Source organism: Lissotriton vulgaris, chromosome 6 (genome assembly GCF_964263255.1).
Source record: "Lissotriton vulgaris chromosome 6, aLisVul1.2, whole genome shotgun sequence".
In the NCBI taxonomy this organism is placed as follows: Eukaryota; Metazoa; Chordata; class Amphibia; order Caudata; family Salamandridae; genus Lissotriton; species Lissotriton vulgaris.
The window spans coordinates 145922892-145938684 of NC_141694.1; the positions used below are offsets into that span (position 1 = coordinate 145922892).

The 15793-nt window shown below is 48.0% G+C and overlaps 1 protein-coding gene across 1 annotated transcript in view; it reads left to right on the plus strand.

Moving 5' to 3' along the window:
• Window positions 1-15793, plus strand: part of MTMR9 (myotubularin related protein 9) — a 366570-nt gene that overhangs the window by 140531 nt on the left and 210246 nt on the right. The window contains exon 4 of the mRNA XM_086926182.1: window positions 3200-3373. Coding sequence (XP_086782308.1) covers window positions 3200-3373 — 174 coding nt within the window. The remainder of the gene's footprint in view (window positions 1-3199; window positions 3374-15793) is intronic.

Below are 15793 nucleotides of genomic sequence, written 5' to 3' on the forward strand. Positions count from 1 at the left end.
CTCATCATGAGAAAAAGAACCACCTCCCAAAAACAAAACATCATCTGCTACAGCAACCGCTAAGTCATCTAAGACATCCTTAGAAGGACCGCCACACCCACTGGATCGTACAGGCAGACGCGACAAGCAATCTGCTTGAATGTTTTTCCAGCCATGAACAAACTCAATCTCACATTGGTAGTCTTGTAGATGAGAGGCCAATCTCGCCAACCTGGGAGACCCTTTTCCAGCACCACCCGGAGCTAAAACATTTAAAAGAGGTTTATGGTCCGTACGAAGAACAAACTTGTACCCCCACAAGTAGGTCCTAAAGTAACTCGTGCCCCGAGCAGCAGCAAGAGCCTCACGCTCTATGACTGAGTAATTTGATTCTGAGACAGATAAGGGCCTGGACGCAAAAGCGATGGTCTTCTCCTCCCCTCCATGCTTTTGCAAGAGGACTGCACAAAGACCTACACCACTGGCATCAACCATCAAAATAGAGGACCGACCAGTATCAAAAGGGGTAAGAACATTAGCAGACTTAAGTTCCCCTTTGATCATATTGAAGCAAGACTCATGCTCAACAGTCCAATTAAATTTGACACCCTTTTTCAACAGTACAACAAAAACCATTGAATAAGAAGCAACCAAATAAGATTGACAATAAAGTCAACCAATGGTAAACAATGGGTGGAGTGTAAACCCCTGTAAATACTTGATAAGCCTACAGTAGGTTTTGGCAACCTGACATCTCGTACTGTCAGGTAGGCTCATACTAAAAGCAGACCCATAAATGTAAGCAGTGGAAGGATACATCATCCAGTCAAGGATGTTAATGACGTGATGTCTCATGAGAAGAACAAACACAAAAATAGGAAGGAAAGCCATTGAATATGAACAAATGACAAGCAATGGGTTTACCTAAAGCCCACAGTAAGTATTTGTATTGTACACAGTAGATGTTTCATCAAACAAACGCGTCTGTAAGCGATCCCTAAAAAATTGAAAATGTTCAAAATTCAAAGGGAACAGATTTTAAACACAAGATTTTTCTCATAAAAGTGAAATTTGTTCCATGGATCCAACTTTTTGAGCTATTTAGTGTTCAATAATTCATTAAATAATCTCTTTATGCAGAACTAGGATTACAATAATTTCTCTATTTTTTTCTTTTTCTTCTATCAAGAAAATAATATCCTTTAAATTAATAGGTATAGAACACAGAATGAAATCCAGACCTTTTTATCCAGGACTTTAAATTTAGCTTCTCCACCCTTCTTTGAGTGGTATTTTGTGGAATTAATTTCCACCGGGTGTTGAGATGGATATGCCACAGTTCTTTTCATTAATACAATACCTATAGCATTTTCTAGGCTGTTTATGGAAAGGTAATCCAAATGTACCTTCGTGCAAACAGGTTTTGCTTTCCCAATTCTGAAAGATGTATGAAATGAAGAACAAAGAGATAAAGTGGTTTCTAAGGATCACACATTATAGTGGAGTGGGAAGCAAAGATAAATACCAAGACCGCCTGGTTTCAAAATAAGAAGCACAGAACTTGCCTAGATTAGTTTTCAAACTGTTCATTGTGTCGTACATAAATTTCACTGAAAATAAATGTGCTTGGTGACCCATGCTTCGTCTGGTTTGTGATGTGGTGCACATCTTGGGAACTGGCTTGAGGTTTGTGAAATCCAGCTTTCCAAATCAACGTTTTAAACGCATTTGAGGTTTATTCAGCACTACACACGTGTCGATGATTTTGATCTACTGGTCCCCACATGGTGCAGCTGCAGTGGGTGCAACTGTCACTATCTAGACTAATGTCCATGAAAACAGTGAGGTTGTTGACCTATCTGGTGTTTGTCCTTTCTAGTCCCTGGCCTCTGAAGAGTGGTGCTTTGTAGTTCCTCTTGCCACACAACAGAAAGAATCCCACAGAACATAAGTAAAGCAGAATGACTTAAACATCATACTCAGTCCCGAGAAACCGGTATCTAGATTTCATTGTCACATTGTGGCATAGCTTGTGCTCTCTTTCAGTTTCAAGCCGGGAACGGTCTATCTCCAGGAGAAGGCCTCCTGGAAAACCAGGGACAGTCTGAGCTAGGTAATCCGAATAGTCACACCCTGGTAAGACTCATCACACAGCAGGCAAAAGATATACTCTAGAACTCCGGATCTCATCACCATTAAGCCTGGATCTCCCATCTGCTTTTTACTTTTTACATTTTATTTCTGTATCCCAAGGCGAGTAAACTGCAGAGCACATTTTTATTCTAGCTGAAAGATCTCGAGCACGAGGTACTTGTAGAACAGCATGGAATCGTGGATTACTGGTAAGAAACAGATTACATAATCCAACTTTATGCAGCAGCACGTCATTTGAACAGCAATGCACTGGACATTTCTTTTTGCATGTTTGCGCTATATGTCTATAGTTTGAGGCATGGCGACTCAGATGGTTCGTTTGATCAATTGCCGAAGCCTTGATTAGAATGCAGTTTTTACAATCAACTGTCCAACTACGTAACCAAATCTGTGGGTTTAACTACAATTTTTGAGGATAACTTTTCAAATGTCAAATTCTCTTAGGTATATTAAGGGTTTGGTGGGTTGGAACAGGAACTATTATAATAACTCTCCGCTCCACAGGTGAATGTTGAAAACATTGCTGAAGTATTTTTGGAAAACAGTCCGTTATTTATATACGTATCTTCAGTTCAAATCGTTGTGTTTTGGTTTTAATTCATGCTTTCTTTGCAGCTGGTAACTTTAACCCAACAGCCTCATTGCCAGTTGTATCACTACATCAAGAAAGCGGCACAGATAGCAGGCCCTTGGTATCTGTGGATTCTTTCTCGTTGCTCATATTTCAGTGCACCTTCCTGATACAAGGGAGAAAAGTGTTCCTGGTCATTCTTGGGAGCTGTGATATAGTTGACCATTCAATGAGGTGAACTTGTTAGAACCGTCTTAAGTTCTGTATTATTGCCCATGTGCATAATGTGCTTGTCATTGAACGCTTTGCATCCAACTGAGATTTGCTCAACTGATTTACAATATGATAATACTTTATATTTTTTAAGAACTGAAACTTGCAATTTCAGTACCACTTCGAAACACCTGGAATGCGTAAAATGTCATTTCTGATTTTTCAAGCTTGCTGTGATGCTGTACATTTGTACCTTCTTTCATCAGTGTTTCTGTTTTTCAGACTGATGAATGGAGGCTCAGCTACGTCAACAAAGATTTCTCGGTCTGCCCTTCCTATCCTCCTGTTGTGATTGTGCCAAAATCAATAGACGATGAGGCGCTCAAAAAGGTGGCCGCATTTCGTCACGGTGGGCGCTTCCCTGTCCTTAGTTATTATCATAAGAAAAACGGAATGGTGAGTATTTTAAAGCACGTTACTTCTGTCATTGTTGCCAAAGATGTGCACAGCTTAATATTTTCTATCCACCCACTTGATGCCACGTTGACAAAGACAGCCGCCAAGTGGCATTGCCACGAGTGACATAGTGACTCCATATGGTGATTACTGTGCCAGTTGTACCATTTTATTGTATTCGGAGTGTCACAAACACCAGGATCTGAGGCTGTTGCCTCTGTGCTTTTCAGCCTTTTTTCTCTTTCACTTGCTTACCGTGGTCCAATTTCTATAATGTTTGTAAAATGAATTCCCTCCAGCACCTTTTATTGCATCTTTGTGGAATGTCAACCTAGTTCTACATTTCCTGACGAGGATTGGATTGTAGATTTTACATCAATCAATCAATCAGGAGGTTTAAAGGGCGCAATCACCCCTGACGGTCTCAAGGCGCTAGGAGGGGTGGGGGGGGGGCGGCAGATGGGGACGGGTGCAGCTCCGGTTCAGCCGAAGAGCCAGGTCTCGAGGCTCTTCCTCAAGGTGTGCAGAGTAGGGGAGCGTCTGATTTTGAATTTGAGCTCATTCCAGGCCTTGGCCGCGACATAGGAGAAGCTCTTCCACCCGCTCTGCTTCTGTGGTTTCTGCAAGGTCGAGGTCGGCGGAGCGGAAGTTCCTTTTGCATATGTGAAAGGAGGTTCTTTCGTTGAGATATTTGGGTCCGATGTTGTGGAGGGATTTGTAGGCGTGGGTGAGTAGCTTGAAGGTTACAATACAAAGAACCAAGCTTCAATGGCGGACGTTTTGTTCTGCACCTCAAGCACATTTCCTTAATTCTAAAGTCCTGCGCACTGATAACCCGGCACCAGCCGTTAAATGATGCCTCTGTGTCCCAGGATTTTAAAAATGCAGCTGTAAGTGGGTGTTTGCCAGGCAATGAAGTCCAAGACACTCTGTTGTATGAAACGTCTTTATTTCAAATTTGTATTTCCTATATGTTAATAGAACATTCAGCTCAGCCAATGAGTTTCATTCTCTTGTGGAAAACTTCATCAGGGCTGTAACTTAAGTAAAGCGAGGCGAAGGATCAACAGAATAATGAACATTGTTAGTGCTCCAGTGTATTGCGCTGAACGCAAGAGGCAATTCCCAGGGCTAATTCATGCCCGTAAGCGAAGATCCGTGGTGTATGCCCAAATGAATCCATCCGAATTGAGGGTTAATCTCTTCTCGACGGGGAGCCAGTGGAGGTCTTGCAGGTGTTGGGTGATGTGCTCATGCCGTGGGATGCCGAGGACGAGTCCGGGTGCGGTGTTCTGGATGGTCTGGAGTTTGCGTACCAGGGATTTGTTGATTCCAGCGTAGAGGACATTTCCGTAGTCCAGTCTGCTGCTTATGAGTGCATAGGTGACTGTTTTTCGGTCTTCGGGGGGATCCACTTGAAGGTCTTGCGGAGGGTGTTGAAGCAGGTGGAGGCAACAGCCTTAATCTGTCGGCTCATGGTGAGGGAGGAGACTAGTATGATGCTGAGGTTCCGGGCGTGGTCTGTGAGGGTAGAGGGGTGCTGAGGCCCACCCGGAGTGTTCCCACGCAGAGTGGGAGGGTCCGAGGACTCCTGTCTTCTCCGAGTTGAGTTTCAGACAGCTGCTGCTCATCCAAGCTACACGTCTTTAATTCCTTCTCGGAAGCTAAGTCTGGTGGTCTCAGGGTCCTTCGTGTGGGAGAGGATGAGCTGGGTTTTGTCGGCCTAGGATACAATGCTGAGTTCAAGATGTCTGACGATGGCGGCGGGGGGGCATGTAGATGTTGAAGAACGTGGGACTGAGCGATGATGCTTGTGGTACTCCGCAGTTGATATCTGTGGGTTCGGAGAAGAAAGGCGGGAGTCTGATCCTTTGGGTTCTGCCGGTGAGGTAGGAGCAGAACCAGTCTAGGGCGGTTCCCTGTATTGCGGCGCTGTGGAGTCTGGCTGCGAGGGTGCTGTGGGAGACGTTGTCGAAGGTTGCGGAAAGGTCGAGTAGGTCGAGTAGGATGAGGGCTGCGGTGTGGCCTTGGTCGAAGAGCATGCGGATGTCGTCCATGGCGGCGAGGAGGGCGGTCTTGTTGCTATGGTTGCTGCAGAATCTGGATTGGGAGGGGTCGAAGATTGAGTTCTCTTCAATGAAGTTTGTCAACTGGGCATTCGTTGTCTTTTCGGTGACTTTGGCTGTGAAGGGAAGGAGAGAGATGGGTCGGTAGTTCTTCAGGTCAGTCTGGTCTGGAGAGGGTTTCTTGAGGAAGGGCTTGACTTCTGCACGTTTCCAGTCGTCGGGAAAGGTGCCAGTTTCAAAGGAGACGTTGATGGTGCGTCGTAGCTGGGGTGCTGTGGCGGCGGCTTTGTGTAAGATGTGCGGAGGGTAGGGGTCCGTGGGGGCTCCTGTGTGAGTTCTCTTAATGGTCGTGGGGATATCTTCAGTGGAGACCGGGGTCCAGGCGCTGATGGTGGGCCTGCTGTTGTCGTAGGAAGGAAGGATGGTTCCTGGAGTCTGCTCGCTGAAGTTGTCGTTGAGGGCCTTGATTTTCAGGTGGAAGTAGGAGCCGAGCTTGTTGCAGTGGTTGCTGGAGTTGGTGACGATTTTGTTCCGGATGAAGCTTGTCTTTGTGGATCTTACGTGTTGGTGGTATTCTGTCATGGCGTTCTTGTAGGTGGTCAGGTCTTGCGTGTTTTTGCTGTTTCTCTATCGTTTTTCAAGATGACTGCATGAGCTTCTGGCTTCTTGGAGGTAGTTGGTGAACCAGATCGCCTTCAGGGTGCGTTGTCTGTCGTGGTGCGTGGGGGTGCGAGCTTGTCTGCGCACCCCTCGGTGGTCCAGCGGTGTAGTTCCTTGGCTGCAGAGTTGGCGTCAGTCGAGGCGGGGGGTCGCGGCTGAAGGTGGAGTTGGTGTTCCTCTGTGACCTTGCTCCAGTTCCTTTGTGGTGGGCGAGGAGTGGGTTTGAGAGTGGTGGCGGTGTTGAAGGAGAGTTGTACGCAGTGGTGGTCCGTCCAGAGGGACTGCGAGGTGTGGGTGAAGCGGATGTTTTTCCCACCTGTGGAGATTAAGTCGAGGGTGTGTCGTGCATTGTGGGTAAGGGGGGTGACTAGCTGTTTCAGTCCGATGTTGGCGAGGTTGTCCAGGAGGGTGGTGGAGTTGGGGTTGCTGAGGTTGTGATGGTGGAAGTTCAGTTCTCCGATGATTATGTAGTCCAGGGAGGCGATGGCGTGGGGTGCGATTAGGTCAGAACTGGTAGTGACGAATGAAGTGCGAGATCCAGGGGAGTCTGTAGGCGAGGGTGTCATAAAGAGTGGCTCTAGAGCTGGTATGGATCTGGAAGTGAAGGTGTTGGGTGGTGGCGAAAGAGTAGATTGTGGAGGAGGCCGAGAGTTGAAGGCAGCTCTTGTGGGCGATGGCGAGTCATCCTCCTGGGCGTTTGGGGCTTGCCTTCCTCTGGATCTTGTAGCCGTCGGCAATGGTGGTGGCGATGTCGGGGGCGGAGGAGGCGGTGGTCCAGGTTTCCGTGAAGAAGGCGACATCTGGTGAGAGGGTGTAGAGGAGGTCCCAGATCTCTACGGCATGTCTGTGCAGGGAGCGCATGTTGAGGGGGATGCACTTTAGGGTTTCAGTGGTGTTGGTGTCTGGCGTGGGGGCAGCGGCTGTGGCGGTGCGCAGGGTGGTGAAGGTTTATGGCTGTGGCGACGGGAAACTGGCCATGGGTAGTCTGCGGCGTGGACAGCTGGCAGTTGTTGTTCCCTCAAAGATTGATTGCTGAGTCGTATCGGTAGATGATCGGAGAGCCAGGGTCCCTGGCGCTGGTCGTGGTCGGGTTGTGGAGGTTTGCAGACGGGCTTGCCTTTGGCGGGCCAGTGGCGGGGCCACGTGGCAGCTGCCATTAATAGGGAAGGGGGGAGGAAAGAGCAGCTGGGAGGCGGGAGCGGGAAGGAGCAAAAGGGAGGGGCCGCGGGGGCACAGCAGCGGTAAGGGACCGGGCAGGGAATCAGCACCACAAAACAGATAAGACAGAAAGCAGGCACAATAAGAGGAGAGACACAAGAAGAGGAAGGACACTATAACAAAAACGGCCAAATAACAGAAAAACAGGCACAAATACAAGACAGACCGCAGCGGACTAGCAGAAAAGCAAGGCTATCCCACTGGCCCACTAGGGAAGAGGCTCAGACAGAAGCCTGCGTTTGGAGGAGGGCCTCAAACACCTACCTGCACAGCAGCAGAGCTGCAGGGGGAGAGAGCAAGTCTCTGACCAGAGACATGACTTTACAATAGTACAAATGTAAAAAAATCAGATCTCTCACGCTACGCTGAGAGAATGCTAGATGAAGAGACTTTGTAAAGTATGGTGCATCTAAAGAAGTGTTATCAAGGGTAAATAACTTGTTCTTTACATTCAATAAAGGCAACCTTTGAGAGCTTTAAGAAACACTGGTTTGTGAGTAGTGGGCATACTGATTTTAATTAATAGTCCCATTCTTAAAGATAGAATGAAATCAAATAAGTGACAAATAATAATAAACCAAACATTGTCACTCAGATGTGGGGCCTGAGACCTGACAAGTAACTTTAGGTTGAGTACCTCTCACTGAGAGTCATTATCCTGCTGATCGATCCTTAGGATAAGTCTGATCACCTCAGAGCTTAGTATGTGCTTCTTCACTGATGAGGAAAAATGTTCCAATATGTTCCTATATCTTGAAAAGAGAATAGTACCTTTCAAGGATGCAGATACATTTTCGAGACTGTGAGAGTTTCAAAAATTGCTTTGTGTAGCTCTGCTTAACCTGCATCTATTTTTTTCCCCAAAAGTCTATTTGTTTTCTCTGCCAAGACAATGATTCATATTTGTAACATAAAAGATTTGTGACTTAGGTCAGTAGTATGAGCTAATTTGTTTACAGGAATTAGATGAATCTCATTCCACTCACTGGAATGGGAACTGAAACTAGGTGAATCTCATTCCACTCCCTGGACATTCATCTTCACAACACTCTATCCATCTTTCCAAATCCTATAAAATTTTCTTGGACATACTCCGGCCTCATACACCATGTGTTCCAGTGTGGAGCATCTATCCATGCCCTGCTTCCCATTCTTCAGTGTCGGAGGGGCTTCAAATCTCCACAGTTGCAAAACCTGATGTACATCGGCGTCTCAAGCACTGTTTGTGATTCCCAAATGGGTTGCAAGGGACCATCCTCATTAATATTGATGAGGCAGGACGCAATTTGCGACCCATTGTGAGTGGCCGGCACTCACAGGTATGGTGGCATGCTGTAGTCAGCAGACCACCGCGAAGAGGCCCGGGAGCTGGCGGCTGGTGCGGCCGGGAGAGACTGCTGCTGTGACCGGGACTGGGCCTAGCTTCCCTGGGTGCTCCTCAAAATTGAGCACGGGGTTGTCGAGACTGAGTTCTTGCGACGGGCGCTGTGGGAGAGGGGGCTCGGATGCGGGGCCAGGTAACTGGATTGGTGTCTCCCTAAGCTGTTTTGGCCGCCGGTACCCCCGACCCGACACCTCCGGTGCGCCCAGGAGGTGGACTCCCGTGGATTCATGGGACGCCATTTTGTGTGCTGCGGAGCAACGGCTGGGAGTTCGCCCATGCGGAGAGATCCCTATACCCGGGGGCGGCGGATCGGATCTGCGACCCGCCCGGTCGGAACCTGCTGTAGCCTGGTGACTCTGCGGGGAAGCCTCCCGCGGAACCTGGAGATTCCTTCCTGCGCTACCTGCACGGGGTGTGGTGGAGCCCGGGTGGGAATGTGCTTGCCCATCCCTGTGCCCTGCTTGGCATACCGCGCCGTTGGTGAGAAGGTGAAGCGCTGGGCTAGATCCGGAGCTCCCGGCGTTGTGGAGGAGCTATACTTGCACATACATTGGAGCTGTGTAAGGGGGGCGCCGCCATACTGTCTGGTGGGGTGCTGCAGAGGGGGCCCGCTTTGCGCCGCTGCGTCTCCACCTGTGCCCATGGCTGGGCCTGTGCCATGTTCTACAAACACCCCTGCTAGCTGTGTGGATACATGATCTGGCAAGCCCACTGCGGGTGACTTGGGGTATTATCTGTGCCATCGCTGCCTGCACCACAAGTGAAGCCATAATATTGCTGACCTGGGATCATTCGGCGCAGGAGGCACGGTCGCTGTTGCAGCGGGACGGGCTGTTGTCTCTTGCGCTATCCCACGATAAGCTGGACGTTCTAGATTGGGAAACCGGCCTGGTGCACACTTGTGGATCTTCTTGCGCTGGCCTGTGCTGTGGCGGATTCCGAGCCTTCATCCGCTACCGAGTGTCTGAGTTGGGCCCCGCTCCTACCATACTGAGATACTCTCTGCACCACGCCCGGGGCGATCCGTCATTAGGCCTCCATGGGCAAGACTGATGTTCGCCAACCTAAAATCACCTTCAAAAGCAGGCGCCCTACAAAACAGACGGGCCCAGACCCAGATGCCCTGGGAGCTGCGGAGGTGGATGTATCCGGCGAAACCAAGGGGAAGACCTCAAGACACTGTTGTTGGAAATGCGCACCAGTCTTAGAAACATAGATGCAAAATTGGACACCTTGACATCCCAGCTTGAAACGATAAAATCTCAGGTCTCCACTCATGAAACACGGTTAGATTGCTTTGAAAATCGCCACACTGAATATCACGAGTTCCAACAAGTAACAAAAGAACAACTCTGCCAAATGGACAAGCTATTGGCTCTTATACGGGCGAAGAATGACGATTTGGAGGCGCGCTCGAGGAAGAACGTCCGAGTCACGGGGATTCCGGAGACAACGGCTATCTTTAAGATGAAAGTCTATGTAGCGGATCTCCTGCATGAGCTCTTCGACCGTCACCTCTCTCCCATGTTTGCGGTGGAGAGGGCTCACAGAGCGTTGGGTCCGAAACCTCCAGTGGGCGGCGAGAGTTCCTCCCTGCGAAGCGACTAGTGTTGCAGGCCGAGATTCCCTACTCGCTCTTATACCCTGCTAAGCTCAAGGTCTCCCATGATGGCACCACACACTTTTTCACAGATGCAAAATCTGCTCTCAAGTTTGCCAAGCATGTATGCGGCCTGAAAACAAAAGCAGCTGGAGCAGAGAAGGACAGGGGCAATGGACACCTAAGCGATAATGATTGAACCACTAGTATAGTACTGTCTTTGCCACTAACTGCGCCCTGGTTGTGTTCCCCATGGACACAGGTTGCCGTCTAAATGTTATTGTTTGGGTGTCTCGATAACTTACTGTCTAGGGAGCAGAAGAGGCAATTAGTTATCTGCTTGCCATGTTCATTATTGTACACTGTCTTGATCCTTTCACTGCTGTGTTGTGGCCTTGTTGGGGTGTTTACCATATTCTCAGCCACCCTGTGTGAACGGGGTTGTATGCGTGTGCTTCCGCGCCTCCGAGGGGTGGTTCCCCATGTTTGGTTTTGTCCACTCTTGTAGTGGCTTTGGGGGGGCTTTGACACAACCTGATTGGGGGGTTGGAGCGGGTGGGGGTGGGTTGGGAAGTTTGGGTTGGTTAGAGTTTACAGGTCACTAGGTCTTTTGCATCTTCCGAAGCTATACTGGCAGGCCACATGTAATAGGGTGATGGACACACATACATTTCTTCAGGCGCTCCGATAGGGACAAATGGTAATCTGTGTAGAATCCTCACCTGGAACGTGCGGGGAATGAATGATGGACGAAAGGCACGATTAGTGCATTTATATTTAGTGAGACAACATGTAGACATATGCTTTTTACAAGAAACCCATCTGAACGCCAAACCTTCACCGCACTTAAAACACAGTAGATGGGCAGATGTACACTCTGCGATTTATTCTAATTATGCGCGGGGTGGCCATTCTTATTCGTAGGGGGTTTGACTGAAAAGAATGTGGGGCTGGGACAGATCCTGAAGGGCGATACATTATACTCCAATAATAATAAGGGGAGCTTATAAAGCGCTTGGTTACGCTAAGAAGCGTGTCCCCGCGCTACAACTGAAAAACTCCGAGCAGTAGTAAGGAGTGAGCCCAATTATCTTGAAAATAGGTATGTTTTTAAGTTCTTCCGGAAGCTGGAAGGCCACTGTTGTATTGGTGGCTATATATGGACCGAATGTAGACTCCACTGAGTTTTTTAGGGAGGTCTGGGCGAAAATAGCTTCTACTAACTGCAATACCATAATTTGGGGTGGTGACTTTAATGCGGTGCTTAATGATGCGCTAGATAGGCGAGGTGTATCGAGACCACTACATCCCACTGCTAGTCAGGCTCTTCATGACCTCAAGGAGGAAGGGAGTTTGATTGACATATGGAGACTCAGACACTTAAATCTGCAGGAGGGAACATGCTTTTCAAGTGACCATGCCGCCTGGTCCCGTTTAGACTACTGGCTTGTATCTTCCGATGTAGCCACCTGGACGGTTGAGGTACGCCACCTTGCCCGCTCCATATCGGATCACACCCCCTGTTTGTTGACACTTGCCCTCCCTGATTTACCGACCAGGGCCTTTAGCTGGAAACTCCTGCAGCACGCTCTGCTAGATGATGTGTTCAGGAAAGAGATCAGATCGGACATTGTGGAGTACTTTGATTTAAATGTGGGTTCGGTGTCCACTGCTGCAACTTTATGGGATGCCTTCAAGGTGGTAATAAGAGGGAAATGTATAGCGAGACAGGCAGGGGTACTGAAGACCATCAGGGATACTTTAGCTGGGATAGAGGTGCAGATCAGAGAACTTGAGCAGCGCTTTTGTGCTAATGCCAGTCCGCAAGTGGCAAAAGACCTAAAGTCAAAACCTTTAGACTACGCAGATGAAGCCCAAAGGGAACTTAAGTTTTTAGGTAAATATGCTGAGGCCCGATGCTTTGGAGACGGGGACAGGCCAGGTAAAACATTGGCCAACATGATTCGGAAATCTACATCCACACTCTACATACACACGATTCAGGCCCGAGCTGGAAACACTGTGGTAGGGCAGGCGGAAGTTCTGGATGAATTCCGTGCTTACTATTCTGATTTATACACTGCTACACAGACTGAATGTTCGGATGGCCTGCTGGAGTTTCTCGACTCTATTGCATTGGTGTGGTTCAATGATAATCATAGGAAATACATGGACCTGTCTATAACAATAGAAGATATTTAGCTGGTGATAAAGAATCTTCCGCTGAATAAAGCCCCGGGGACCTGATGGTCTCACAACTGCGTTCTATAAGGCCTATGCTAAAGAACTCGCCCCGTGGTTACATGCAGTTTATGATGAAGCGCTAGCGACAGAGATCCTTCCGCCCTCAATGTGGGAAGCACTTATTATGACGTTGCTAAAACCGGATAAGGATGAAGCAGAGCTTGATTCTTACCGCCCGCTGTCGTTAATAAATGTGGACGCAAAAATGTATGCAAAATTGCTGACTAACCGCCTTCCGCCTCTCCTTACGATGGTGGCCCTGCCGGACCAGTCAGGGTTTATACCCGGACGCTCCACAGCGCACAATCTCTAGACGATTTTTTCAGTCCTGCACTGCCTCCATCCCACCGTCCAAGCTGCCACAATATTTTTGGATGCCACGAAGGCATTTGATTCACTCGAATGGCCATATCTATTTCGTATTCTGGTACGCATGGTTCAGCCCACTATTCATAAGGCGGATTAAGCTGCTGTATACTGAGCCACTGGCCAGAGTTATGGTCAACGGCTTGATATCGGTTACATTTCCGGTCACCCGGGTTACCAGACAAGGGTGCCCGCTATCGCACCTGTTATTCGCCATCGCCATGGAGCCTCTTGTGGCTCGAATACGCCAACACCACACGGCCAGGGGGATAGGCTTAAGCACTCGCAATCTGCTGGACTCTCTGTATGCGGACGATGTCACCCTATAGATACTTAATCCTTCTGAGAACCTAGACCCAGTGCTGCGAGAATATATAAAATTTGGGGGGCTGTCAGGCATATCTATCAACTGGAAGAAATCAGTTATATTTCCGTTAACGGATGGGACCCTTGCGTTCGTGTCTGAATACCCATTGCGCTGGGAAGCGGAAGAAGTCAAATATTTGGGCGTCTGGCTTTGTCGTTACTTGCAAGATATCTGGACCATGAACTTTGGGCGGGCAGTTGCGTGGCTTGAGGGTAAGGTGGCAATATGGTCCAAGCTTCCTCTCTCCTTCGCCGGAAAGATGGCACTGTCAAAAATGGTTATACTACCGAAATTTTTATATCTCTTCATAAACATACCGATCCTGCTCACACAGCAATTTTTTACATGTCTTCGCTCTCCCACTTGCTGTCTCTTGTATGGGTGGGGGGCCAGGCCCGTGTCTCATGGGCCCTCCTGACTTTGCATCTGCGACAGGGTGGCTTGGGAGCTCCAGATATGCAGCTCTATGCACTGTGTGCACAAGCCCAGTTCCTACATTTCTGGATGTATCCGACACCGTACTAGCCGCATGTGTCAGTTGAAATGGACGTGTTGGCGCCGACCTCTTTGATGGTCGCGCTATACAAAAAATCGCTGCGCCCCGGAGCGGATATAGACACTGCGGATATGTTAAGGTGGGCTTGGCGCTCCCTCCAGCGACGCGCTCGCCTCCCATTACTATTCGCCCCATCAGTCCCCCTCCGTAACAATCCATTGTTGGCCTGCTTGGAGGTAGGCGGAGGCGTGGTTGAGCTGGATGGCACCCAGATTCGTACTTTTGCAGACTTGTACCCGGATAGGACATTTCGGCCCCCCCTGCTGGTGTAGATAGCGGAGAGGTGCATTTTCAGGAGAAATTTGAATATCACAAACTAAAGACAGCATGTCAAGCACTGTGGGACAGTTTTCCTGAGGCGCCCCCCACTTTTCAGGTGCTGCAGAGTATTCTTGGGTGGGCATCACCACGCAAATTGGTGACCAGACTATACACAGCCATGCAAGACCAAGCCCCAATAATCCAACCGCAGTCCCTGAGGCTCTGGAATGCAGAGTTAGACCCCCGCTAGATGAGGAACAATGGGATTTTTGTTGTAAACCGCTATGTGAACTATCCCGAATTATAAGCTGCGACTCATTCATTTTAAATTCTTACACAGGTACTATAGGACTCCTATTAGTTTATACCGTATGAGATTGAGGGAGGATGAAAGATGCTGGAGATGTGGGTTTGAACCTGCCTCGTTCCTTCATATGGCCTGGAACTGTCCGAAACTCATGGACTTCTGGCGTGACATTTCTGAGGCGATCAATCAGATAATAGATAGATCTGACACCCTCACCCCACATTTGGGCCTGCTGGGTCTGGTGAAGGACACTATGCCCCAGAAACGAAAATTGCATGCTCTCCTGCTGTTGTATGCTCGTCGGCAAATTGCTCTGAAATGGGGAAGAAGAAGGGTACCAACATGTGCGGTATAGTTGTCGGACGTGAGTTATGGCCACACACAATTGGGGCTCTTTTGGGAACTGATGCCTGCGGCTTCTAGACCTAGAGACATATGGGAGCACGTTTTGCAGTGGTCCAGAGCCCGGGCGCAATCCCCTCCCGTAGGAGACTGAAGGGGACCCCTGATTATGTCTATGCGGATTTCATGTAAGCAGAAGCAGCCATCCCTCTCTGTTCATAGCTCCGCAAGGACTGATGTGCTGTAAATGTCATTCTTATGTGTACTGTACATGTATGATGCTCCCATGTTCCTTGATATTCACCCAAATAACTGTTCTGAGAAGAGACGATGTACTATGTGTGTCCTTATTCCACCTACTGTAGTAGCCACTCGAAATGTGTAGATATAGCCTTGCCGTGAAATGTACAAAGAAAGATTCGTAATGATTGTAAGATGCTGACCTGACTGTTTTCTATTGTTAGGTTTTGTTTTAACCGTACATATTAACTAAACGCCCTGTATGACGTATATCCGGATACTGAATTATATGTGTCTGCTTTGTTTTACAAATGCCAATAAATACAATTTGAAAAGAAAAAAAAGTAATGTTTTTGTTTTAAAATGCGAGGTAAAAAATGTGACGAGGGACATGCAAACTAATGGTCATTTGTATAAGCCTATTATATATGTGAAGTAGTAACAAAGTTGCAAATGTGAGGTGGTGACTCATGATGTAGGTGTGTGCAAAGTAATGTCATACAACTGTCAACAATAGAAAATGTTCCAATTCTTGGAAAGGCTGCTTAGACTGAAGGGGAACCCACTGAATTAATTTAGTATGGGAAAGGAATTACGCTGGAGAATTGCTATGCAAATTTAGCATTTTCTTATAGAAATTCGAAGATTTCCCCTTATCACACAACTCTGAATCCGAATCTTGAAATTTATATGCATTTCATGAAGGCGCAAGTTTGCTGTTTTCAAACATTATAAAGAAATGCACTTACCTCGTGTATGCTTTCCAGGTTCAAGTCTATTAAGAAGCATGTTATAGTTCTATGAACCAG